Raw genomic sequence first — 27,312 nt, forward strand, 5'->3', positions numbered from 1 at the left:
CAAGGCAGAGGAGGAAACAGAGCCGAAGTAGACGGGCATTGATATTCAACACCAACGAGCCGTATATCAACCCAGAGCTCCTGGTGAGTACTCAGAGGAATCTTAGTCATCACGGAAGGATACTGATGGCTGTTTTCTGTCAGGAATCCGTACAGGTGTTCACACAAACCAGTGCTATTTGGTTACAAATGGGTTACATGTGATGTGGTTACAAGGTCAGTCCTTCTGGTCAGTAGACCTTTCATTGTAATGCTGTTCTCAGGTTATCAACTGGTTTCTCAGGACACTCAAAGGAGATTTGGTTTCATTGTGTTATACACTACTATTGGTTTGAAGTATAATCCAGTAGAAGTTGGTTCCCAGACCTTTATTTATATATTTTATCTTAACTTAATATTAGTCTTTTTTTATTGTTTCAAACATTCTCAATCACAAGTGGAAATGGGTTTTTAATGTAAAATAAATCATATATATATTCTTATTAATGGGAAGTTGTAAAGCTGATTTATTTGTTTTCTTGGCTTGCCATTCATTAGTTGTCTTGTTGGAAGAAGTAGCCTTTGGCTCATGTCAACCAACCAACGTTAAGTAAAGATTGTTCTTGGGGAATATGAGTTCTTGGAGTTTGACCATGGCTACACAATGTTTGGGGTTGGACCATAGGCACACAATGTTTGGGGGTTTGACCATGGGCACACAATGTTTGGGGGTTTGACCATGGGCACACAATGTTTGGGGGTTTGACCATGGGCACACAATGTTTGGGGTGTGACCATGGCCACACAATGTTTGGGGGTTTGACCATGGCCACACAATGTTTGGGGGTTTGACCATGGCCACCCAATGTTTGGGGGTTTGATCATGGCCACACAATGTTTGGGGGTTTGATCATGGCCACACAATGTTTGGGGGTTTTACCATGGCCACACAATGTTTGGGTTTGACCATGGCTAAACAATGTTTGGGGGTTTGACCATGGCCACAACAATGTTTGGGTTTGACCATAGCCACACAATGTTTGGGGGTTTGACCATGGCCACACAATATTTGGGGTTTGACCATGGCTAAACAATGTTTGGGGTTTGACCATGGCCATACAGTGTTTGGGGTTTGACCATGGACACACAATGTTGGGGGTTTGATCATGGCCACACAATGTTTGGGGTTTGATCATGGCCACACAATGTTTGGGGGTTTGACCATGGACACACAATGTTTAGGGTTTGACCATGGACACACAATGTTTGGGGGTTTGATCATGGCCACACAATGTTTGGGGGTTTTTACCATGGCCACACAATGTTTGGGTTTGACCATGGCTAAACAATGTTTGGGGTTTGACCATGGCCACACAATGTTTGGGGTCTGACCATAGCCACACAATGTTTGGGGGTTTGACCATGGCCACACAATGTTTGGGGTTTGACCATGGCTAAACAATGTTTGGGGTTTGACCATGGCCATACAGTGTTTGGGGTTTGACCATGGACACACAATGTTTGGGGGTTTGATCATGGCCACACAATGTTTGGGGGTTTGATCATGGCCACACAATGTTTGGGGTTTGACCATGGACACACAATGTTTGGGGTTTTGACCATGGACACACAATGTTTTGGGGTTTGACCATGGCCCACACAATGTTTGGGGTTTGACCATGGCCTTACAATGTTTGGGGTTTGACCATGGCCACACAATGTTTAGGTGTTTGACCATGGCCAACACAGTGTTTGGGGGTTTGACCATAGCCACACAATGTTTGGGGTTTGACCATGACCACACAATGTTTGGGGGTTTGACCATGGCCACACAATGTTTGGGGTTTGACCATAGCCACACAATGTTTGGGGTTTGACCATGGCCACACAATGTTTGGTGGGTTTGACCATGGCCACCACAATGTTTGCGGTTTGACCATGGCCACACAATTGTTTTGCGGTTTGACCATGGCCACACAATGTTTTGGGGTTTGACCATGGCCACACAATGTTTGGGGTTTGACCATGGCCACACAGTGTTTTGGGGTTTGGCCATGGCCATACAATGATTTGGGGTTTGACCATGGCCACACAATGTTTTGGGGTTTGACCATGGCCACATAATGTTTGGGGTTTGACCATGGCCACATAATGTTTGGGGGTTTGGACCATGGCCACACAATGTTTGGGGTTTGACCATGGCCACACAGTGTTTGGGGTTTGACTATGGCCACACAATGTTTGGGGGTTTGACCATGGCCACATAATGTTTGGGGGTTTGACCATGGCCACACAATGTTTGGGGTTTGACCATGGACCATGCAGTGTTTGGGGTTTGACTATGGCCACACAATGTTTGGGGGTTTGACCATGGCCACACAATATTTGGGGTTTGACCATGGCCACACAATGTTTGGGGTTTGGACCATGGCCACACAGTGTACAAATATCTTATTTACTGGCAGTTAGAATTAATGTCTATCTCTGGTCATGGCAGGTAATTTAAGCTCTAGTCTAGTTCACCTGTACAGCTGCCGATATAGGATCAGTGTGTTCAGATAATAATAGCATACCTGTGGTGTATTTGCATTAACAGGAACAAATGGATTCTGATCAGAAACTGAAAAAACAAATGGACATCAACATATCACCTGACAACGATGAATCTGCATCAAAGGTAAAACCAATACGTATAAATACATTCACTCACTCATTAGGGTATCTTATCTGAAAACCATCAAAACCAACAAAAAAGCAACAAACATTCTTTTGTTATATATCTTAAGGAACTCAAGAGCAGTTTACAAATATCAACGACATACATGAACATGTGTGTATTTTCTGGTCGTGCTTAACCAGATTAAGGGCCACACCAATCTTATTTTTGTGTTTTATGAATTCCAAAAAGAAATTAAAAAACTCGCAAAGAAACCTTTCGATCTCCATGTTTTTATAATCTTCCTGTTTTGTAGGATATCCTATAGTATAAATATGTCCGTAACAGGAAATATTGCGAGGACAATCCACATTTTCCACAAATTAGATATATATAAATTAGTTATTTTCATACCGTCATCTGACATTGAGCTTTATTCTGCCTGTAAAACAACAACATAAGTTGATGTGGCCTAATTTAAAAAAAAAAGAAAAATTCAAGAATTAATTTTGTACTGGAAGTATCTGTACAGTAACTTTTGATATCATAGTACTTGTATCCAGTTTTCAAAGGATACACTTTTACCAGGTGTTATCATAACCATTGTCTTACTGATGATGATTCTCTCTTATCCCCCCCCCCCCCCCCCCCCCCACCTCACCCACAGCCTGCATCTCGTGTCCATCCCTGGGCCCAGGGAAGACTGGCTTTATCCCAGCAGTCCAGCCGGTTTGAGCTTCCCATGGATATGAAGCTCTTAGAAAGTAAGTTTACCATGCTGTGTTGTGCCACAAACATCTCAGTCTCAGTCGCTAGTGGAAGTGGGGGTTTCCATAAAGCATTCATGCTAGACTGCTGGACTTTTGAAGTTTACGACATCGTGCTGACATCCATTTGTTCCGTGACATAGCAACGGTGAGGCAATTCAGAGCATGTTAACAGGAAAATTATCCACGAAAAACACGACTTACCTTTTACACGATCAAAAATAAATATGTCAAGAAATAAAATCGTCACTCATGGATATATGCCCACCCATGTTAAGGTGCACTGATTAGCCCTCACATGCCGTAAAGCAACAATGTCACACCACAAAGGGAAATAACCATGATGTTGTGATGTCAAAAGAAACATATTTGTATGCTTGAGTGCTGTCTACCATGTACTAACAAGAATGGAGTGGATGCTTGAAGGGAACAGTCTTCAGAACATTATTTACTTGCCTCGAAAAATGCACTTTTGTGGGTGAAATTTTAAGTCATTTAAGGTAATCCTCAGTTTTGTTGCATTAGGTGTAATCTTTTACAAAACAGTGTAAGTAACAGCTACGAGTGGCAATAGCAACTCTGACCTAGGCTAAAATGGGCTTTGTTCCCTTACAATGAATGAGCAATAAGTTGACAGCTTGCCCATAAAGCATGCTGCCAGTGGCAGCAATACACAACAGATTTCCTCACTACGGTATTGCCCACTCTATCCACATTTTGGTGGTATACAAGTAATTCTGCATATCTCAGATGTGAAAAGGAGATTTCATGGTGTTTTGGGGGCATGTTTTATGGCATTTTGGGGGTATATTTTCTGGTGTCTATGGGCATATTCTATAGTGTTGGGGGACATATTTTACAGAGTTTTGTGGGCATATTTTATGGCATTTGGGGGTATATTTTATGGCATTTTGGGGGAATATTTTCTGCTGTCTGCGGGCATATCCTATAGTGTTGGGGGACATATTTTACAGAATTTTGTGGGCATATTTTATGGCATTTGGGGGTATATTTTATGGCATTTTGGGGGAATATTTTCTGGTGTCTGTGGGCATGTTCTATAGTGTTGGGGGACATATTTTACAGAGTTTTGTTGGCATATTATGGCATTTTGGGGTATATTTTATGGCATTTTGGGCAAATTGTATGGTGTTTGTGGGCATACGTGTATTTTACGGCATTTGTGGGCATATTTTACGGTGTGTGGGGGCATATATTATGATGTTTTGTAGACATTTTTTATGGTGTTCTGAGGGCATGTTAGATGGCCTTTGAGGGGTATGTTCTGATATTTTAGGCATATTTTATGGTGTTTGTGTATTTTTGTTACAGATTTGAGTCCTCAAGATTACATCAGAAAGTACTGTGTGATATCCTCACGACGACAATATCTGTACCAAAAAATATTCTATAAATCCCGGGACAAGTCAGGATACATACCTGTGAAGGTTAGAGTAGAGGAATGTATTGCTTGCCAATGTTACATTTCTCAGAATAGAAAACCGAAGGTCATCAATTTTGGATCTCATTTACATTTAACCTTGAAGAAGGTCAGTGGTTTATGCCAGGCACTTTGGTTTCCTCCACCCATAAACCTGGCTGTCACCTCAGTTGAAAAATTATTCTGCTTGGCATTATAAAAACCAATCATTCATTTATTTACAGTTGATAATGTATGTTCAGAGAGAGATAATGCGCTTTAAATATACAAATTTGGAACATTCATGAATAAACACATTAGTTTCACCTACTATGGCCGTTTGATATCATCCGTTTTTACAGCTTTTGTAAAAAAGGCACTGAAGTGTTTGTCGGCCGTAAGTGGAAAGGTCTGCCAGCAACCTGCGGATGATTGTGGACTTCCCTGAGCTATACTCAGTTTGCTCCCAATGTATTGCTGGCCGCCGTCATATAAGTTATTTATTTATGTGATTTATGTTTTAGCCGTAGGCAAGAATATTTCACTTATACGACATTGGCCAGCATTGTGGTGGGAGGAAACTGGGCAGAGCCTGGTGGAAGCCCACGACCATCCGCAGGTTGCTGACAGACCGGAGAGGAAGCCAGCATGAGCGAAGAGCAGAGTGAAATATTCTTGATTAAACACCAATCCAAAAAAAAGAAAGTAAATGAAGTACCCACCATACAAAAATTATTTTCAAATGCCTTTCTCATTAAAAAAAAATCGAAATAAATATGTAACGCCATATATACCCCTTTTCAAGCTCTTTCATCTGAGCATCATGTAATTAATCAGTTGTCTGCACCTTTGAAATCTGAATTTCAACATAAAAAGAGCAGTGTCATGTTTGAATGTAAAACATAAAATGTTGTTGTGTTCATTTAGGAATTGGAGAAAGCTTTGAGGGAAGTTTTAGTCGGGACTTTAACAAAACAGAGAGTAAAAGAGCTGTGTGATTGGCTGGAGATAAACGAAGACACAAAAATAGACTACAAGCTCTTCTCCGGCATGGCTGCACTGGCTGAGCGAATTCTCTATCCCGATTTTGTGTATGTGTTGTGTTAACAAATATTTCCTTAGTTGTTGTAATATTTTGGACAAGTCTCAGTCATGGATGTGTTGGACAAATACTAATATACTGCACCTAGCTAAAGAACCTGAAATATCGTAGTGTTGGGAATTTTTGGATGTGAAAACAGTTCGCAAAAAATTGCACTGTGCTTTGAAATATTATCAATAATTTAGCGTATCTTGAATTTAGTGTTAAGAACATATCCATTCACATAGCACTTACTCAAGGGATTTACGTTTTTACTATGTGCAAAAAGAAAATGAAACAATTTTGGCTGAAAGAAGATCTTATATTCCTGGGTAAAATGTTTTAAATTGTGCTGGAGAAACCCTTACTGTAATTCTCTGTAGGTAGTACAGTCTACAAATTCATTGTCCACCAGAGATTATAACCATGTTATTTCAGTGCTTGACATTGGTCTGTTACAGCACAGGTGATACTCAAGACATCCCAGAATTCCAGAGAGACAAGATTGAGTGCGCAGACTTCGGGGCGTTATCCTGGAAGCTTAACGGTATTAAGGTCAATCCGTCAGTGGAAAGTCTCCTGAAAAAGATCAGCTGATCACATCCCAGTCTCCTTGACAACAATACATGACAAATCATCTTTGTTCCCACTGCAATCAGACTAGATGACTGATAATTTGGTTGTCATAGTGATTGCTTCACTGAGGATAGAGTACAACTGACTTTTAGCACAACTGTGAAGGCTAAACTTGATAGTAACAGCTGATTATACAGGTCACAAGACGTCATCTTGAAATGTTGATCACAAATGTGACCGACTGGCTTTCTCACATGCAGAAAACATTCATGTTCGTTTGCTAACATCATTCCTGAACTGTTACTCCAGAGTTTGCTAACATCATTCTTGAACTGACGTTCCAGAACATGCATTTGTCTGATCATAAACATGTCTGTTGCACAATCTTTGTATGATATAATGGCAAAATAATTGCTTTTACGCAGAATAGAAGGATGGGTAAACGTTGACATGACATTGGGCATGTGGGGTATACCCTCGGTATGTGGAAGAGTTAACAGGAGGTCTCATGGCAGTTCTGCTAACAGTGCAGTTAAACTGAAACTTGAAAAGTCACAGGGAAACTGGGGGAATGGGGAATGTTGACAGCCTAGAACAAGTCAGTCCAAGCAGTGTGTTCTTTCTGTAAGACATCACAGTTTTTGCATGGTTGTGCTTGTATTGCAGAGAGATAGTTCACAAGCATTGCATGGTAACAGCAAATATTGTGGAGCAGATTACCTCCCTTGTTGTACCTGTACCTAACAGAGGTGCTACCTTACCATTGCGGCATTAGAGTACACATTTCTAGAACTACTGAAGTGTATCAAATTGAATTCAACTCTAGAATCTCAGTCTCATGAGTAAATGTATATTATTATATATATGTCTGTAGCAATAGTTTTATTCTATTTCTTGTTTTTCTTTCATTTCTGTGTATATAGTGTTGTCACATGGATGCCTATAGTGGCATGCATGAAAGAGGAAAGCAAATAAGGCATGTTTAAAACTGGTCATGCAACTTTTGCTTGGAAAAAGTGTTTGATGTTCATGAAGATCTTGAAAAATAGTTATGTTGTGTATTTAAAATTTGTTAAATATTTTCTGCAGGACAGAGCATGGGCTGTATTTTGAGGAATAGTTCTTCACATTTTGTTGTTAATGTGTGTGTTCTTGTTACGTCCAGTGTTAATTTATCAGTTTTGTATCCTTACAAATGCAAGTTAAAAAGTTTTACTTAACTCACCGTTTTTTATACTTAAAATAAATATAAAAATTATTAATGCATACACACAAAATTTTCACTGTTTTTTATTTATATATTGATTAGTGTTTTACGCTGCACTCAAGAATATTTCATTTATATGATGACAGCCAGTGTTACCATGGGAAGAAATGGCCACAGAGGCACCCCCCTCCCCCTTCCCGACTGTTGTGTTAACTGGGTATTTAAAAAACGTGATGTAGGAAATTTGTGGACTCACATACTCACTGCCTGTGGGGTAAAAACAACAGTAAGCAGTCGACAACATTTTTATGCACCGTTATACACGAGGGAAAGTTAGTCAGTAACTTGCCAAAGGCACTCCAGGTTGCTCCACCCATGAAACAGACTGTCATTGTATAAGTGAAAAATTCTTGAATGTGGCGTTAAACAGCATTAAAATGAATACATAAGTCAGTTCAACACAGAGAAATACACAAGCCCTAAATTTCAAAAAGTTGTAGCACATATTCATACTTTCTTTCAGAAGTTTTAGCGAAGAAAATCTTCAGACTTCATCTTCTTTGCGTGGAGAGGCTTATCATTTAATTATTCAATGAAAGTCAGGATACTAAACTGATTTGGCTCACATCTAATATTCAACATCACATCCCAACACTATTTCCATCCCTGGCTATTACTGTTTAATGACCCTCATGTAATGCACACCACTTCTAACACAGTAGGCCACATCGTAGGGAAGAAGTAAATACTTACAATATTTACACTTCTCTCTGCAAATATTGCCTTGCACGTACTAGTATTGTAACCTATGGCAGTATTCACACTTCACTAAACAAAGTCACATTCTGTACACTTCCATGTGTAAAGCCACATATCGTACACTTCCCTATGTAAAATCAAATACTGTACACTTCCCTGTGTAAAGTAACAAACTGTACACTTCACTAAACAAAGTCACATATTGTACAGTTCCCTGTGTAAAGCCACATATCGTACACTTCCCTGTGTAAAGTCATTTAATGTACACTTCACTATGCAAAGCTACATATTGTACAGTTCCCTGTATAAAGTCACAAACTGTACACGTCACTACGAATAGCTCCACACATGTATTGTATATCTGTAGCAAGATTTATATTCAACTGTGCAAAAGCCTCACATTGCACATTTTGCAATATAAGGCAATATTCACACTTCACCTACAGCAGAATGCAAGAAAGTTCCTTTATTTATCAACATGGTCGAATCAAAGTTTTAAGCTGGAGTGAAAATGACACACAGAGGAACCTCTGATATACAAAGGAATTTATTCTCATGGGGGACAACTGACTACAGATCAACCACCCTAATAATACACAATGTAGATAGCATCACAGACAAAAAACATGGAGGGAATTTCTTCTTAATACTGATACAATGGTTCAAAAAAATAGATCTATATTTCATCCAAATATGTGTGTAATATCACATAATAAAATTATACGAGTATATTTAATGTTTTATGCATGTGTATATATGTGAATATTCCAAACAAAATGCATCACAGAAAGAGAAACACCATAGAAGTATGTAGGCATGGTACAGGTTACAAGTGGCTTTACAAATCAACTTCATAATGGGACATACTGCGTTTGACCTAAAGTTTCGCCCAAAAGAAGTGTATTTGGAGAGGTGCTGTAAATACAGGTTATAAATAATTCCCTTGGGGCCCTGAAACTTACACTTCCTGAATGATATCATCTTAGCTTCCAAATAAGATTTTCTAAGATTAATAAAATTCTTAAAAATCTTTTTTTTTTTCACATCTGTGAACGAAATTTTAGGTCACTTACAGTACATGGTAACAAGGGTATGCAGACATGATAATGCAGACATGATATACTAACTACATGTACACATATATTTACTTACAGATATTTTTGATGCTATGACTTATTCTTTGAACTCAAGGCAAACAGAATCAATGTCAATTTGCTGCCATATGTTTTTGATATTATCAAAGGCAAATTATGGCAAGTCAAGGCTTTACTGAATTATGAAAATACACGGAATTAGTGTGTGCAAGAACACGTGAGCTTTAACCCAGAATCGCCTGTCTCCTGTAGAATCCAATGAGAGAAGATCACAATGCCCTTGATGTTACCATACAACTCACACAACATCAACATAATGTATTTCACTTAACATTCGATATGTAAAACGGCTCCTTCAGAAGCACATACACGCCTTTCATAAAATGATACTTAAGTTTTTCAAAAACGAGCAAAATGTGTAACTTGAAAAATGGTAAACTTTATGTGAAATACAGTACACTTTAACTAGTATATTTAACAGTCATGTACAAACGTCATATGTATCTGTATGCATGCATATATTAAATAATACAACCTAATCATGGACGAAAACACTGATTGGTGACAAAGGATACTGTACTAGTAGGCAAGGTAATACTCTCCACTATCATGGCAAAAGTCCAAAGAGTTAGAGGTCTGAGACCACAGACTAACAATTAAGGCAAAGAACTGGCCAGATATTAGCGAAGAACTTTTAAGCTCTTAAGTGTTCCTGGCATCGGAATCACGAAGCAATCTTTTGACTTCAATCGTTAAATTTTTTTCTTTTTTTCTCGTTATTTTAGTTGAAATTTGTTGTACAATAACTTATGCTGTCAAGAAAAATTTTGCACTCCAGGTGCTGTCAGCAATATTGCGTTCATTGCATCATAATTCATACACTGGCACGTTCTTTATGACGTCACCTTGTGCTGACATTTCAATGCAATGAGTTCAGGCTGCCGGGTATACATATTACCTGCATACGATAATGACATCGTATGTCAGGTCTGCACAAACAAGAAAGAATGCCGACGAAAGTAAACCACTGCCCTTTGCCAGGTAACTGTGAAACATTCTTATATAAAGCCACAGCCACACAAATGAGAGCTACATTGAGTCTGAATATCTGTAACTAGTTTACTCATACAATCTGTAACAATTCAACTCAGTCTTTTACAGTTTTTTCTTGACTTTACAATAAATGCAATCTACAACAACTTATTAAAATAATCTGTAACTATAGTATTTATACAATCCATAACTATTTTACTCATGCCTGATGTAAATATTAAAACTTTACTCAAAGTAATTTGAGACAGTAAGTACCAGCTTAAGTCATAGTTTAAGGAATGTAATTTTAATCGCTGTCTCCAAGAAATATATTACATATTGTTTAAGTCTTCAAAGATGAAGGAGACAAACCCCTTCTTCTTAACTGCGAAAATTCAGTAGATTTTACCAACGAAACAAAAGAAAAAATATGAAGGTTATAAAGACCCAATTCAAGATACAAAATTAAAAACCATTTGTCCATAGATTATAAGATCAATTAATGAAAATAATCAAAAACAATATCACAGTCTTTCTTTATACATGTAGACCTATATACATGTTGCTCTGCTGCAGAAATGTGTAACTTAAATAAATTTATCATTTAATAATTATTAATCCTACATATTTCACATGGTGCTGTTTGGCCGTTAAAGCCTGTACTGAAGAGCTGACTCTGATGGGTCTTGAGCCGGCAATCTTTGGAACCAAAGAACCTGATTTTTTCAGACAAGGCCAAAGCAAAATTCTCATTAGCCAAGTGCGTTGTACACTGAGATGTAAAATTCAACCAAACAGTGGATGCAGAAAAGCAGAGTATCAAATCATGCAATTGAAGATAAATTCTACAAATGACGTGAAGATATTTGACAAATCACATGACACCTGAATGCTGTCAGGTGAGTAATGTATACATGTTCATTCAGCATCGTAACCTATATTGTTACCTGTACATACATACCAATTAATACCACACAAACCTGACAAGTCTGAAAAGTTGACCAAAAAAAAAAACAAGAAAACAAGGGAGAAAAAAAGGCAAGATCAGCAAAACTTTGAGTCACATGTACGTTTGACAATAGCTTCAGTCTTCATCAAAATTAGCACTCAAAATCACTGAAGCACAGTTTTATGACTACATGCCTTAACAGACTGGCACTGATAATGTTGATGCATCATGTATGTACAACAGATTACAAAGTAAGGCAGAGCTGCACAGTACATATAGTATCATATTAAATAAATAACACATGGGTATAAAACCTAAAACTTCAAGTAAAATTTTCATATTTCTGTCAGAACATATACAATTTTCATATACATAAAATATAATTTCTAGAGGCTGTGCTTGCAAAAACATATTAGGTATTTTAAATTTCAATTTACTTATAAATTTCTCTTACACTTGGTATTTCGGGTGAACATTAAAAATGGGCCGTACTTTGATGCTGCATTGCTCCATTATCCTTGGTTCAAAGCCTTTCAAACTTTAGACATTCAAATAGCATGATTTTGTTAATATACTGACCAAGTCTCGAGGTCATAGTTTGAGTAGTCTGTACACAGGGTTAAAATGAAAACATAGCCTCAAAAATGCATGTTCCGGTGGCTCACATTGCATCACTTGTCAGGTGTCATGGGTAGAGTGCACGCTGCACCTGTGTGACATGTCAATCAAGTGTTGTCTGGAAAAATTGTCTGGCTCTAGTGTCAGAGAAACCCTTCTGCCAGATAGGCACAAGTTTTGCTGAATCAAGATGGTTTTCTCTCCGGCGGACAAGGAACTGATTTCAAGTAAAACAAGGTAGAACATCATTTTGAAATGTCTGGAACATGTGTTTTTGACTATTTTGATTTAGGTCCCATGAACAGAAATCTTAAAGGATGAAATTGATGTATGTGAAGGATGTATACTTAGGACATAATGGCTTTTGAGTGTGTAAATTTTTAGAAGCTGACATGAGAGGGTTTTGGAGATATTGAGTGTCAAAGTACGGCCCATTTTTTTATGCTCACCCAATATATAGATGAACTATGCAACAAAATGGACAGATCCCATATCATACTGGACAGATCCTGTAACACATTTGAATTGATCCTGTAATACATTTGAATAGATCCTGTGACACATTTGAAAAGATCCTGTGAACATTTGGACAGAGTCTATTATACACTTGGAGAGATCCCAGGCCGCAGACGTTTGGGTAAATCCTGTGATACGTTTTGGGAATTCACCATGCGATTATTGACCTGGAACATCCTTATTGGTTGATGACTGGCATATGAATGTCTGTTACATAAAACTGATCCTGTGGCACATCTGAACAGGTCCACCGACACAAATGAAGAAATCCTCTGATCCACGTAAATGGATCCTGCAATACATCTGGAAACGTCCACAGATAATAGCTGTGTGCTACACATAAATGGATATGGTGGTACACTTGGAAAGACTTACTGATACAACTTAATAGATCCCGTGGCACATTTGGGCAGATCTTTCCACGCAATTAGACTGATCTTTTGAATAAACTGAACAGATCCAGGGATATTTTGATAGCTTTCGAAATTTTACACACACAGTCTGAAGATGCATGATGTCACTGTGACATTTTAGAGCGTTGTCAGACTCACTTGGCGTCTAAGAGCAGTGGGCGAACGACCAGAAAATGACGAGGTAGGCCCATTGATTAATGGGGAGGTACCAGAAAAAGAGTGGGTAGGGCTAGAAAAGGAAGGGGAAAGACTAGAGAACGATGTTGCAGGGCCAGAGAAGGAAAGGGCTGAGCCAGTGAATAAGGGGGCAGAGCCAGGCCGAGTGTGGAGTGATGGGGAGCTGACACGTGACAAATTCTGGGAGTGATTCCTCAGTTGGTTGTAAGCTCTTTCAAGCTGACGGAGTTCCTGTTAAACACACAACACCATGATGCTTGAAGCAAAGTTTTAAATACAGCTTACCAATATTTCTCAACCTTTATGCACTTATATGTATTGATTTTGGAGGCAAAACTTTAATCATGTTGATTTCAAGACTCCACAAAAAGTAGAATTTTATCAGTCTACACAGAACAATGGCCTCAGAAGCATGTGGTATTACAACAGAATTATGGTTATGCTTCAGGGTTAAAAAGCCCAGAAAGCTTAAAATATTGACAACTATCATCTGATGGTCCACAGAAAACCCTAAACGATAACAGTTACCTTAATTCCTCAACCTTTTCTCATTTGAAAGAGCAACATTCAGTAATTATTTCATTTTAATTTTGATTTTGGAGACAAAATTACATCGGTTGGATTGGCCAGTTTCAGGGCTTCACAAAAAGTATAATTTTATCAGTCAACACAGAATATTGCCTTCAGAATATGCTTGAATAAACCTCTTGCAAACATGAGAAACGGTGGAAGAATTACAGTGGTAAATAAATCGTTCAATGTTTGAAACCTGGTTCATACTACGAGGGTTAGGTGAGAGGATGAGTCTCACATGTAACAGAATGCCAAAAGTATTAAAACAAAAACATTTAAAAGTCAATCTGTCTACTGATATAATTTTCACTGGTCTGTTAACGAGCTTCATTTTATAACTCAGTGAAAGGAACTATGTAAAACTAAATTTAGATTTTTTTTCTACAAAGTAATAATCTTCACATATTTTATACAAAATAGCAGCTTTTCTTTGGCACGGAGGTGAGGGAAGCTATCTAATCTTCATCCAAAACAAAATTACCTTTGACTGGTGTGTAAGTGTGGACTGAAGATTGTTCATGTCAGTCATTTTCTGAGCCAAGATCACCTCATTTCGATTGGCCCTGCTCTCAGCAAACTCCGCCTCTTTCTCAGCATTCTTGGCCCTCTGTTCGTAGGCATCTGCTAGAGGATTGGGGGACGGAGAGGCCTGCTGGCTGCCTGGGGACATTTGCTAGAGATGGGAGAAATTTGAATGAATTACAATAATCACTGGAGGTTACTCATTTACAATTTGCCATAAACTGTCCTCCCTCATTAGGCCGTCACAGAAGTAACAATACATACAAAACAATCATGTCGGTGTCATATAAACATGTACAGTGAATATAACAGAAACACTAACAGTAGCATCATGTAAACTGACGGCAAAAAGAAATTTTACAACTCCCTGAGTTAAATTTAACCAGCCTTTTCGTAAAATTAATACCAAATTATTGTAGGAAAACACTGTACAAAGCATATTCCCATGCGCGACAAGCCTCATATTCGCCCGCACAAATTTGTTTTGAGATAACGAAGAAAGTTGAAAAATCATGTGACCCATAAATGGCCGCAATTGCACATGTAATAAGTGTCTAAAAATGTTAGGCACAGTATGCTAGACTTGCACACGGACTAAAAACCCACTAAGTGGGCCCTGGGTATGGTATCCATGGGAACCGCCCATGCCCACATTGTAAGGACCTTCGGCTACTCTCGTGTCACTGTGTCAAACTTGGTGCATCGTTACAGACAGACAGGGCAGACATCGGACAGGCAGGCCTAGGGTAACGATGCCCAGAGAAGACGGGTACCTGCGCACCTTAGACCTGAGGAACCGATTCCTGACAGTGACGTCATTGTCAATCAATGGCTTTGGTCACCAGGTTAGTCAGCAGACCATGTCCAGGAGACTCATGGCTGATGGAATTAGGGCCTATTGACCATTCACTGTCAGCTGTTGACAGCCCATCGTCGCCAGAGGTAGCGATGAGTTCGAATTGTACGCCGTTGGCAGTGACGTGATTGGCAACATGTTGTTTTCACGGATGAAAGCCGCTTCTGCCTGTTCCGAGCTGATGGCAGACAGCGAGTTTACCGTCAAAGAGATGAATGAACGGCTGCATCATGCATCCAGGTGGTGGTACCATTTGGTGGCGGCAGCGTGATGGTGTGGGGTGGGATTTGTGGAGATGAACGGACACGACTGGTCATCATCTAAGGGAACCTAACAGCTCAACGTTACGTGGATGAAATTCTACGCCCTGTTGTCAGCAGCCACGTGGTGTCCTGTACCAGCATGAGAACGCCAGATACGATACTGTTCAAGTTGTGCAGAACTTCCTGGATGCCAACAACGTCAACATCTTTGCCATGGCCTGCACGTTCCCCAGATATGTCTCCATAGAACACCTTTGGGATATCATGGGTCATCGAGTAAGACAAGGGCCACACCTTGCAGCCAACCAACAAGAACTGGAGTTCGCTCTCCAAAATGGATGGCAATGAATCCCACGTCATCTCATCAGATGACTGATTTTTTCTATGCCTCGGAGAGTTTTTGCATGCATTGAAGCAAGGGGTGACCAACGCGATATTGATTGGTTTTGATATTGAATGATTTTAAAAATGATCAACTTTTTGTATACTCTGCCCATTGTTAACCAAGATGGAATGGCTATTTATCTACCCCTGCTCTGTTTGTTCAATTATAAAATGATTTGAGGGCTGCTTTGTCCGTTCTTATTCAAGACTTTCAATATCTAAAGTCATTGGTCTTTTCAATACATTAAACTTCAGTCATCCTGTTTTTTGCTTTGGCACAATAAATTGATTTGAACTCTGTGTAAAGTTTCTTTTGGCCGTCAGTTAAGTTTGGAAGGTAAACCTGCACACACAACAACAACAACAACAACAAAATGATGGGATGCACTATTTACTTATTAACGTGAAACTCTGCATGAAAATTCAGCATTGTTTATTGTCAAAGAAAAAAAAATTGTCATGTTCTGAGTTATGCTGAGGCCTTTTTTATTATTTATTTTATTTGTAAGTTATTTATATATTATTCTAAGGTTTATAGAAATGTCAAACTGAAGTATTTTTATGGTATATAACAGCAGTCAGGATTCTGGGTGGAGGAAATTGGGTAGTGTCTGGGAGAACCCAGATCTCTTTTTCAGGTAGATAACATACCTCTGACCTCAGTCAAACCAGACAGATAAGTAAGTTTATAAAGTGAACATGTTATACTACATATTAAACAAGTAATGGAGCTAAATACCATGCAGGGAAAATGAGGTTTTACATATTAGAGAGAAGGTATAAGGTGCTAAATATTACAGAGGGGATATAAGGTGCTAAATATCAGAGGGGATATAAGGTGCTAAATATCACAGAGGGGATGTAAGGTGCTAAATATCAGAGGGGATATAAGGGGCTAAATTTCACATATAGGTTGTTAAATATCTCCAAGGGAATATAAGGTGCTAAATATCACAGAGGGGATATAAGGTGCTAAATATCACAGAGGGGATGTAAGGTGCTATATATCACAGAGGGGATATAAGGGGCTACATATCGCAGAGGGAATATAAGGGGCTAAATTTCTCTTATAAGTTGTTAAATATCTCCAAGGGAATATAAGGTGTTAAATATCACAGAAGGGATATAAGGTGCTAAATATCACAGAGGGGATATAAGGTGCTATATATCACAGAGGGAATATAAGGGGCTACATATTGCAGAGGGAATATAAGGTGCTATATATCACAGCAGGGTATGAGGTGCTACATATCACAGGCTAAATATCATGATCACAGAAGGGACATAAGGTACTACATATCCCAGAGGGGATATAAGGTGCTACATATCACTGACAGAGGGTGCTAAATATCACAAACAGGGCCATCACGGGCTAAATATCACCATGATCACAGAGGGGATATAAGATGCTCCATATCACAGGGGGAATATAAGATGTTAAATATCACAAAGGGGCTATCACAGCCTAAATATCACACAGAGGGAATACGCTGATAAATATCACTGGGGATATCACATACTAAATATCACAGAGGGGATTAAGGTACTAATTATCACAGGGGATATCACATACTAAAAATCAGAGAGGGGATATAAGGTGCTAAATATCACAGAGGGCATATCACAGGCTAAATATCACAATGATCACAGGCGTGACAAAAGGTGGTAAATATCACAGAGGGGATATAATGTACTAGCTTTCGTGAAGGGACAGATGTTAAATATCAGAGAGGGAAAATAAGGTGCTAAATATGCGAGAAAGATGCTAAATATTAGACAAAGATGCTAAATATCAAAAAATGATGTCAAATATCAGAGACGGAAAATAAGCTGCTATATCAGAAATATGCTATTCACACACCAGTGAAAGATACTAAACATCAGTGAGGGAAATTTGATAATACTAGAGAGGGAAAATTGAAACAAAAAAGGAAATGGCTACATGTAAACATTAAACTCAGTGTGGTCTCATCGGTTTCAACATTATTGTTTGTTTTTTAGTATCTTAGTTTAAAAGCTTGGTCCTATTTGGGTGATGCCTCAGTAAAATACAGTGCCAAAGACGACAGACATGATTTATTAATATAATATCACATAACATTTACACGTGTTACATCATATTATTGTTATTATTGTTATAGGACCTTCAAAAACAAGGTCAAATTCAAAAATGCTGAGCAACAATTCATGAATATACTTTACTTACATGTATATATAATCAAATGTTGAATTGAAGATTTACATAAAAACGCGTATTAAGCAGCTAGGAGACAGTTAAGTGCTTTAGATGCAGTACATCTCTGTGCATGTCTTTCTAGGTGAGGGGCAGGTTTCATTAAAGTGTGCTGGTATAAGTAACAAGCCAAATGTCTGCCAGGGAAAAAATACTGAATGTCAAGCATGATTACATACTCCTCACAGCGCTTGTGCCACTCTCTCTGCATTTGCTGTACATCACTGCCACCACTAGCAAAATTTGTACATAAAACGCCAAGGTCACTGAGGTCATGGTAATGAGGCAGGAAGTGACGTCATAACCGCAAAAACTGTGTCTCAACCTTTGTTTCTGATAATACTTTATACATATCCATTTCTTTATCTAAACTATGCACAACATAATTCTAACCAACATGTAAAACAATTTTATTGAAGAATGCCGACTAAACAGTTCTACTCGAAGAAACCAGTGGTGAGGCTAAGCCCAAAACTAACCTACAGTATGGGTATTGCTCAGGTTCCAAAGGTCAAGCTGGCCTAGCTGTGGCGGTTTTGTAAAGCGAGCTTAGAGAGCGACACTTTCACTGTACGGAGTATGGTATGAATATACCAGTTGATAATGTCACTAACTTTTACCCGGGGAGTTTTATCATGTCGCAACGGATACCTTCCATTACTATCTGTTTTGGTCTTTGCCACTTGAGTAAGAAGTCGATTTTGATTCTACAATATGACACACAATAAGACTACAATAAGAACCATCCCTTTTTAAACACAAATGGAAAACTACAATTACAATTAATTAAGTTCCAAAAACACTTGTACATAGACAGAAAAGAATAAAAGAATAAACTAATATACAGAAGCCATGCACACAGATGAGACATGTATACAATATTTTAGAATGGAGACTTGTTTTCATGCAAAATTCTTATCCTTAGTTTAAATTTCGTAAGATGTTCTTCAAGAAAAATCCACAAAGTCTATCATACGCCAGACTTGAATTTTAATTTATTTATTACACTGACTACACCAACAGCCACACTCTGGATGGCTCAGCAATTCCATTCACACCCTGATATCTGTTGTAACTTAATGTACGACTACACCAACAGCCACACTCTAGATGGCTCAGCAATTCCATTCACACCCTGATATCTGTAGTAACTTCATGTAGGACTACACCAACAGCCACACACTAGATGGGCTCAACAATGCCATCAACACCCTGATATCTGTTGTAACTTCATGTAGGACCACCCCAACAGCCACACTCTAGATGGCTTAGCAATGTCATTAACACCCTGATATCTGTTGTAACTTCATGTAGGACCACCCCAACAGCCACACTCTAGATGGCTTAGCAATGTCATTAACACCCTGATATCTGTAGTAACTTCATGTACGACTACACCAACAGCCACACTCTGGATGGCTTAGCAATTCCATTCACACCCTGATATCTGTAGTAACTTCATGTACGACTACACCAACAGCCACACTCTAGATGGCTCAGCAATGCCATTAACACCCTGATATCTGTAGTAACTTCATGTACGACTACACCAACAGCCACACTCTAGATGGGCTCAACAATGCTATTAACACCCTGATATCTGTAGTAACTTCATGTACGACTACACCAGCAGCCACACTCTAGATGGCTTAGCAAAGGCATTAACACCCTGATATCAGTAGTGTCTGGACAGTCGCAGCTATTCCCTATCTGCCGCTGGGATTGAATGAACATTTCAAGTGTCAACTTGAAGACCAGTATCTTAAAACACTTGGCCATGGCCGCCGATATCCCAGAATTCTTACCTGTGCTAATCGTGCCACTTCCCTTTCTAAGCGATCAATCTCACACTGTTGCGTCGCATTCACACGTTCAAGGCTTTGCTGACAGTCTGCCTGTTTCTTCTGACGCCTGTATGAGAAAAATTGCATTTACATAAATAAAAAAAACTGCTATTATAGTAATCAAAACAAAATTGGGTTATACCCTCGATTTCTGTCTTTTTATCTTCAAAAACAACAAAAATTACATCTACAAACAGTGGAAAATTCTAATAATAACTTATACAAGAAATGTTAAAAATATCCCAATTATATATTTACTACTTACATGTATTTAATTAAATGAAAGACAAATACATACAGCTTTGGACTCAGAGTTGTACATGAATTTGTTGATAATAATGAAGTCGAGGAATCACCATGTAACATGCATGTGGTCACCACATAAACAACACAACACATTCCACAATATACCATTTCTATTATTTGAAATTAAGTGGTTAGTCACTGGACAAAGATCCTGGCAAAGAGGGTCAAAAGCTTGTGGAACTTTTTACGTTTGATGGCTCAGTTTGTTTATTATGAAAGACAGTTATACTGATATACACACAGAAGACATACACCAAATAATACAAAATAATTAATTAATACAAAATCCATGCATGCACACAAAAGTATGTTGATTATACAATCTGTGTTTATGTAAACATTGAAAACATAAATTCCTCTTACAAAATTTATTAACATGTATGTTAATTGAGGGGTTAAAACAACACCCAGGACTGTTTCACTGTAATATAAAATAGTGATAAGGTTGATGGATGACAAACATCAGGGAGGGGCCTCCATGGCTGAGGTGGTTAGCGTTCCAGTGTAGCACGAGGACCCAGGAGCCTCTCACCACCGCAGTCGCTGTGAGTTCAAGTGCAGCTCATGCTAGATTTCCCTCCAACTGTTTACGTGGGAAGGTCTGGAAGCAACCTGGGGATGGTTTTGGGTTTCCCCTGGGTTTTACCAGGTTTTTTTCTCCCACCATAATGCTGGCCACCGCTGTATAAGTGAAATATTCTTGAATGCGTCATCAAATAATGAAAAGATATCGGGAGTGTCCAGGCCAGCTATTGCTAAACTTCACTCATCAGCGGCCGATTGGTCGCCTTAAAATGAAATCTGATACCAACTAGCTTAAGTTTTTGTGAAACGTCATTTACATAGATTGTATTTTGGACTGTCAAACAGAATATAATTTAAGGTTCTGTTCTACTAATTTAATTAAAGCCTAATTTAAGGCTAATTTTGCAAAAATTCATTAATGGATTAAAAATAAATGAAAATTTAGGAACTTTTCAAGAACGAAATTTCACCTCCAGAAATGAAAAGATTTCAGCAAAATAATGAGAATTTACCATTCTTTATGAGAAATAAGAAATGAGGGCAATAACCAGCATATGTAAGACAATGAGCGCGTGTGTGATGAGATGACATCATTCTCGTTTAACGATTGTACTTTTGGTTTATTTATTTGATTGTTAATGCAATTGTCTAGATACTTTTGTTTTAATTATATGACGTCGGTGTTTTTACTTTTGAAGTTCTTGCTGTAGCTTTACAGCAAACTTCCGTGCAACGTCTTCTTTCCACATCCGCACATCATGTTTCATCTGCCTCACTACGTTCTCCTTCTGCCACAAGGCTGTCTGCAGGGTTTTATCTCTGCTTTGAACAGCAACCATTTTGTTGATCTCCTCAACGTGATCCTGGAAGACAAGGGGAGGTAAACCTGGTGCATACATGCCATCAACAAACAAGCAGGGGTGGTAGGTACAATAATACTAGCCATGCAGTAACACACTAATGAATTAGTGGCAAAGCATATTATTTTGTGAAATGATTGAGGGAGATGGAGCGTGAGATGTAGGGGTAAGATACTATCTGGAGAGACAGTAAACTTCTTAATAATATTTCAAATCTTTAAGACACCATTATAGGAAGACATGAGCTTGTATTTGTTGATATATGTGACATCCTTAACCATGGTTAGAATGTCTTAAGCTTAGGAGGTATATAGACTCAGTATCGTCTCAAAACCCAGGTGTGTTTAGGACGTATGTACATATACACTCAAATTCTTTAAATTGCATTTTAAATAGGTTCAAAAATACTGCCCCTCCTTAACAAGCACAAACCATGCATATATGTGTTCACAGCAATCTTCATGTATAATTACACCATGCTTAATTCATAACTATGCAACCAAACAAACATCAAGGCAAACAGTGCACTCAAAAGCAAAATTTGTCATAAATGTGAGACACACAACAAGTAGCCATTTTTCAGGCCAAGCACGAGATTCCGTCCTATCTTACATGTCTAGTAAGGCATAGTTGTTGTCGTAAGTAGCCCCCTGGTGGCGAGATTTGTCGTCAAATTGTTGCTTCAGCTGATCCTGTTCAACCATACAGTTTTGTACTCAGTTGCTTGATCGATGTTAAAATTGCACACTTAAGACTATTTCACATATATCATGATGGTAGGTTTGATATATGACTGGAGAGGTTAAACTACCCACCTTTGGCAAGTTACGGAATGAACTTTTCCACATGTGGCAGACAATCTTTCAAGCCAGCATCGTGGAGGACAAAGTGACCTTTAACAAATCTAAGCTCAATCAACACTTCTGACCAAACATAATCATCAAAACATAACAATGAGAGCAAGAAAAATTTACAAATCCCTTGTCAGAAGCTGGTATTGAACTTGCGCCCTGTGCATGCTTCAGGGTCAGGCGTTGTACATTTCTTTCACATAGTTCACCTTAATTCCTCAACCTATTCACATATCAACAGCTATTTTTCAGTGCAATTTCTGCACATTTTTAAGTTGATTTGGGAGACAAAGCTATATTGGTTGGATACGCTAATTTCAGGTGACCAAAAAAGTGTAATTTTATCAGACTACACAGAATACTGCCTACAGAATATGCCTGAAATAAATAAGTTACAAACATACAAAAAGGTTGAAGAATTAAAACATGACGTGTGCCTAAGTATACTTTACTTGCACATCAGCAAATAAGCAAAGGAAATGACCATGTGCCTTTCACCTGGTACGTGAAGAACCTCCTGACTGCCAAACTAATTGGGATTAGATTGTAACACATGAGCACAATGGTCTATTAAGAAACTTGGGGGACCGAGAGAGACTCCAACCCACACAAAGATATGTAAATATGTTCAGCTTTTTCAGTTTGCCAAACGTTGAATTTCAATATGTAAACTACTGCTGACACAGAAACCAGTCTTTTTGTCTTTCTAACCTAAAATATTATATCCCATAAGGGGCTTAAAGATTTGCCCATTGATTAGTTTCGCCCTATCTGAGTTGGCCATAAGATGAATATATTCAGAGCTTGTGTATTTAAATACTTTTGCAAGAGTTACCTACCTTTATTAACCTCTCCTTCAAACTATCCATTTCGTGCAACTTTTCCTGTTCCATTTTCTTCTTAATTTGGTCAATGGCATCATCCTAGAAAAACGAAGCATTAATTCACAGTATGGATCAGTAAGGAAAACGCGCTGACAAATGGCAGACACCTTGGAATTCATAGAAAAGTGATCCCAATCATGCTATCATCATCTATCATTTGTAATGTAGTACCCAAGTTTGAAGGGTAGTACTTTGTTTTGAAGATATCACGTTTAAAGAACGGATCAATCGTAGAGCCAAACTGAGAGTATGATGATTAAGGGAAGCCATCTTAATTCAAAGAGTTTACTAAAAAGCAATGGCAACTAACCCTCTTATGAATGGCAAGGTAGCATTCTGAATGCAATCAAATTATTTATTTTGAGGCTACTGCATTCACATCATGGATAAGTCTTACACAGAAAAATGACATACATGTATATTTATTTATCTGATTGATGTTTTTAGCCAGTACTCAAAAATATTTCATTCACAGGACAGCCACAAGTGTATAATAGGAGGATACCAGGCAGAGCCCTGCATGAACTCATGACAATTTGCAGGTTGCTGACAGACCTTCCCACGTACGACTGGAGAGGAAGCCAGTCTGAGCTGAAAGTGATGAAGCATGAGGAATTTTGATTTCTTTCAGTAAAATTGTGAAGAATGGTCATAGATACCCAGTAAATTTGTTAGAATTTAAGAAATGAACCCTGATTATCTTCATCTTTATCAGGAATCAAAGACATTTGAAGCAGAATGAAACTGATGAGCTGAGATGACCTTGACTGACCTTGTCTCGCTGAGCATACATCAAGGCTGACCTCTGGGACTCCACCATCTGACTCATCTCCATCACCTGACTTCGCAACTCTTCATTACATGCCCGCAAATTGGCCTGCATTCAATTAGAATAATTTTATTGGAATTAAATTCATTAAACTATCGATGCAAAACACAGAATTTAAAGTCAACCAATCATCTTATTTTCAGTAATTATTCAAATTTAAGGACAAATATTTCGTATATATATTTATATTAAATATGTTGCCCAAATTATTTATCTGATTTTTAAATAATGCCATACACAAATTTTTCATTTATACCGTGACAGTCACTATTATAGATCAAAGAAATTATGGTGCCTGGGGTAAAACACCAACCTTTGGTCAGTTAGTAAAAAACTTTCCGACGTGTGAAGTACAGACACACACACAATATTGGTGAAAGGCAAGTGGTCTTCAGCAAACGCTGGATTCTACCAATGGCCACACAAGTGTCACTGACCACTTAATGTCGCGAGGCTCAAATTCTATGCCCAAGGTCAGGTTTGAACAGACAAGTTATTTATTGAATAGTGATTGAAAGGCATGGACCTCTAGCCACTAGACCATGGTTCGCTCCCTTTTCCCCCCAAACATATTCTTTGTAATTTACTGTAATTTGAATACTGACAAGGGCTGATGTTGTCACTTTTCTTCTGTGTCCTGCAGGCACTGAAAGTTCTGTCCCACCGCTCTGGAAACTAATAAAACAAAACAAGTACATCCGTCAACACACTGGACTTTTCAGATTAGCCACACTCTGGGTGCTCTTCAAGATTGGTGGTAAAAAAAGGTATGAAAACATCACTTTGGTAGGACAGGGGGGTGGGGCAACCTCTGAGACACTACATTTTATCTTCAATGTTAAAATAGCTGCTGGTGCATTTTCAAGCCAACTATACTTCCGCAGACAATCTGGATATAGTCCTGGATATTAGTTCTGGATAAGTGACAAACATGGAAATCACATAACAATATTCCCCTCCATTCTGTTGCTCAGTAATTTAAAGCAAAAAGCCCCTTTGGATTGGGAAGCCCCAGGGGAAGCCCCAGAGGAAGAGACCATAATATCTTGCCATAAAAAGTGACCAAAAGATACTACAGAGATCCTCCCACCATAATGCTGGACACTGTGGTATAAGTGCAAAATTCTTTTGTTTGGCCAAAACACCAATGAAATAAATAAATAAATAAACTTTCATTCTTATTTCGATTTCAAAATTCAAACCACAGAATTCTGCCATGAGGTATATTAAAGTTGTAGCAAAATAAAGGTTGTAAGTTCTTAGGTAAACACTTACTTCATGATGTGGATCTTCCTTGGTGCTAATCCAAGCACTGCCGCAGTGCGACGACACTCCTCATTTATCTCATTGATCAGAGTCCGCTCTGTCCTGTCTAGGGCAGAACTTTTCTCCTTTTCATTCCTTTCATTGGTCATTTTTATTGATCTCAGTTTGTTAAGCTCCTCCCCTTGTCTGTCAATCATCTCACGGAGTGTTTGAATTTCTGCTTTGTTTTCCTGACAAATAAAATGTGGGATAAACAGACATACAGTCGTATTCTACCAACCAAATACACACCTTCAATACTGTCATAGCCATGATGAAGGGCTAAGTTCAAGGTTGCCAGTGTAATATGACTGGGTGAGGTGTCACATCGTTTGTCAGTATTGTGTGACTGGGTTGGTTGTCCCTTTTGGTATAAGCATTCTATGACTAGGATGGTATCATGATTAGTGTCAGTATCTTGTGACTGAGTGAGGCATCATGTCTGGTGTCAGTATCGAAAGAAGGGGTGAGGTGTCATGTCTGGTCTCAGTATCTTGTGACTGAGTGGGGTGTCACATCTGGTGTCAGTATCTTGTGACTGGGTGGGGTGTCACAACTGGTATCAGTATTGTATAGCTGGGTGAAGTGTCAAGTTTGGTGTCAGTATCTTGTGGCTGAGTGGGGTGTCAAGTCTGGTGTCAGTATCTAATGAATGGGTGGGTGTCATGTTTGGTGTCAGTATCTTATAAGTGGGTGAGGTGTCACATCTGGTCCCAGTATCTTGTAACTGGGTTAGGTGTCAAGTCTGGTGTCAGATTCTTGTAACTGGGTGGGGTGTCCTCCTAAGTACAAGCATTCTGTGGCTGGGGTGGTGTCCCCTGTAGTGTACGTTGATTAGCTTAGACTGAGTTTGGTACCACTGACATCTTTGACATACTACTAAATGAGGCAGCACTAGAAATTATTTTATTATTAGTCCTGATGGCTGTAAGTCTGAAATGATGCAGGCAATTTGCAGAAACCCCCAAACTAACCCAAACACCACGTTAGCAGCCATACCTTGATTACAGTATCCCTGAGTGTCTCCATGTCTGCCTGTCTTTCCATTTGTGCCTGATCCTTCGCACGTGCCACGGCCTGGAGTTTGTCCTTCACGGAATCATGCACCAGTGACTTCTGCTCCTCTAGCTCCTGTAAACAAACCCAGGTCATGTGGAGCATGTCACTGATGAAGGGCAAACTTCAACACTTAAAGTAAACGGAAGCTAAAATATGAAGTAAGGTTAATCATACAGACAACTGAAAACTATGCATATAAACATTTTCCTTTATTTTTTCAGATCTGTTGTGTGTTGAAAGGCATTCAAATATTTGAATACTATGGTGGGCTTTATGAGCTGTACTGACGGTATCAAGGAACTCTGACGTCAATATCTCCTTTTTTACCTGATGTTCATCAGAAGGAAGGAATTTTTGGGAACATTACTTCAGTAATCTTTTGTTCATGGGTAAAAAGGATTATTCCAAACTTCCTGTGACGTCAGAGTTAATAAACTTTAATAGCATGGTTCAAAACTAGCTCTTGCTGCTTCGTCAGCCAGCAACTTCAAGCCTCAACTTTTGTCAAGTACCTGGCAAAACGGATGGTTTTCTAAGGGCTATTCTCCACCCTTAAATCTGACTGTCATGTATTTGAGTGAAAAATTATTCATTAGGGCATTAACTTGAAAAATAAATATTCATAACAATCTAACATAAGCAACAAATTAGTTTGTTCAGACTGAACCATATGCTCAATGAACAAATCAACAATGAATTTCCCTGTTATCAGAGGTTATTCTGGAGATTTTTGGCAAATAATTACCTTTCACAAAAGATGAGCCCCATCTGCTCA

The 27,312-nt window shown here is 38.6% G+C and overlaps 4 protein-coding genes across 4 annotated transcripts in view; 2 read left to right on the top strand and 2 right to left on the bottom strand.

Moving 5' to 3' along the window:
- LOC135476452 (uncharacterized) overlaps positions 1-5,906 on the top strand; it is a 19,931-nt gene extending 14,025 nt beyond the window's left edge. The window contains exons 7-9 of the mRNA XM_064756481.1: positions 3,302-3,398; positions 4,734-4,849; positions 5,749-5,906. The gene's annotated coding sequence lies outside the window, so the exon portion shown is untranslated. The remainder of the gene's footprint in view (positions 1-3,301; positions 3,399-4,733; positions 4,850-5,748) is intronic.
- The window catches only part of LOC135476453 (uncharacterized), a 6,843-nt gene extending 344 nt beyond the window's left edge, over positions 1-6,499 (top strand). Inside the window, exons 2-7 of the mRNA XM_064756482.1 lie at positions 5-83; positions 2,575-2,655; positions 3,332-3,398; positions 4,734-4,849; positions 5,749-5,912; positions 6,364-6,499. Of these exons, the coding sequence (XP_064612552.1) occupies positions 5-83; positions 2,575-2,655; positions 3,332-3,398; positions 4,734-4,849; positions 5,749-5,912; positions 6,364-6,499 (643 nt within the window). The remainder of the gene's footprint in view (positions 1-4; positions 84-2,574; positions 2,656-3,331; positions 3,399-4,733; positions 4,850-5,748; positions 5,913-6,363) is intronic.
- A 5,103-nt stretch (positions 6,500-11,602) lies between these two features.
- Positions 11,603-20,326, bottom strand: LOC135476841 (uncharacterized). Its single transcript, XM_064756982.1, has 3 exons — positions 19,880-20,326; positions 14,298-14,489; positions 11,603-13,474 (listed from the first exon to the last, which is right to left on the bottom strand). Exons 1-3 carry the CDS (start codon positions 20,003-20,005, stop codon positions 13,184-13,186), a joined length of 609 nt encoding a protein of 202 aa, XP_064613052.1. The 5' UTR covers positions 20,006-20,326; the 3' UTR covers positions 11,603-13,183.
- A 1,891-nt stretch (positions 20,327-22,217) lies between these two features.
- The window catches only part of LOC135476454 (cingulin-like protein 1), an 86,923-nt gene continuing 81,828 nt past the window's right edge, over positions 22,218-27,312 (bottom strand). The window contains exons 23-28 of the mRNA XM_064756484.1: positions 26,478-26,609; positions 25,449-25,669; positions 24,779-24,848; positions 24,117-24,221; positions 23,300-23,383; positions 22,218-22,301 (exon numbers count right to left, since the gene is read on the bottom strand). Of these exons, the coding sequence (XP_064612554.1) occupies positions 22,218-22,301; positions 23,300-23,383; positions 24,117-24,221; positions 24,779-24,848; positions 25,449-25,669; positions 26,478-26,609 (696 nt within the window). The remainder of the gene's footprint in view (positions 22,302-23,299; positions 23,384-24,116; positions 24,222-24,778; positions 24,849-25,448; positions 25,670-26,477; positions 26,610-27,312) is intronic.

Source organism: Liolophura sinensis, chromosome 10 (genome assembly GCF_032854445.1).
Source record: "Liolophura sinensis isolate JHLJ2023 chromosome 10, CUHK_Ljap_v2, whole genome shotgun sequence".
In the NCBI taxonomy this organism is placed as follows: domain Eukaryota; kingdom Metazoa; phylum Mollusca; class Polyplacophora; order Chitonida; family Chitonidae; genus Liolophura; species Liolophura sinensis.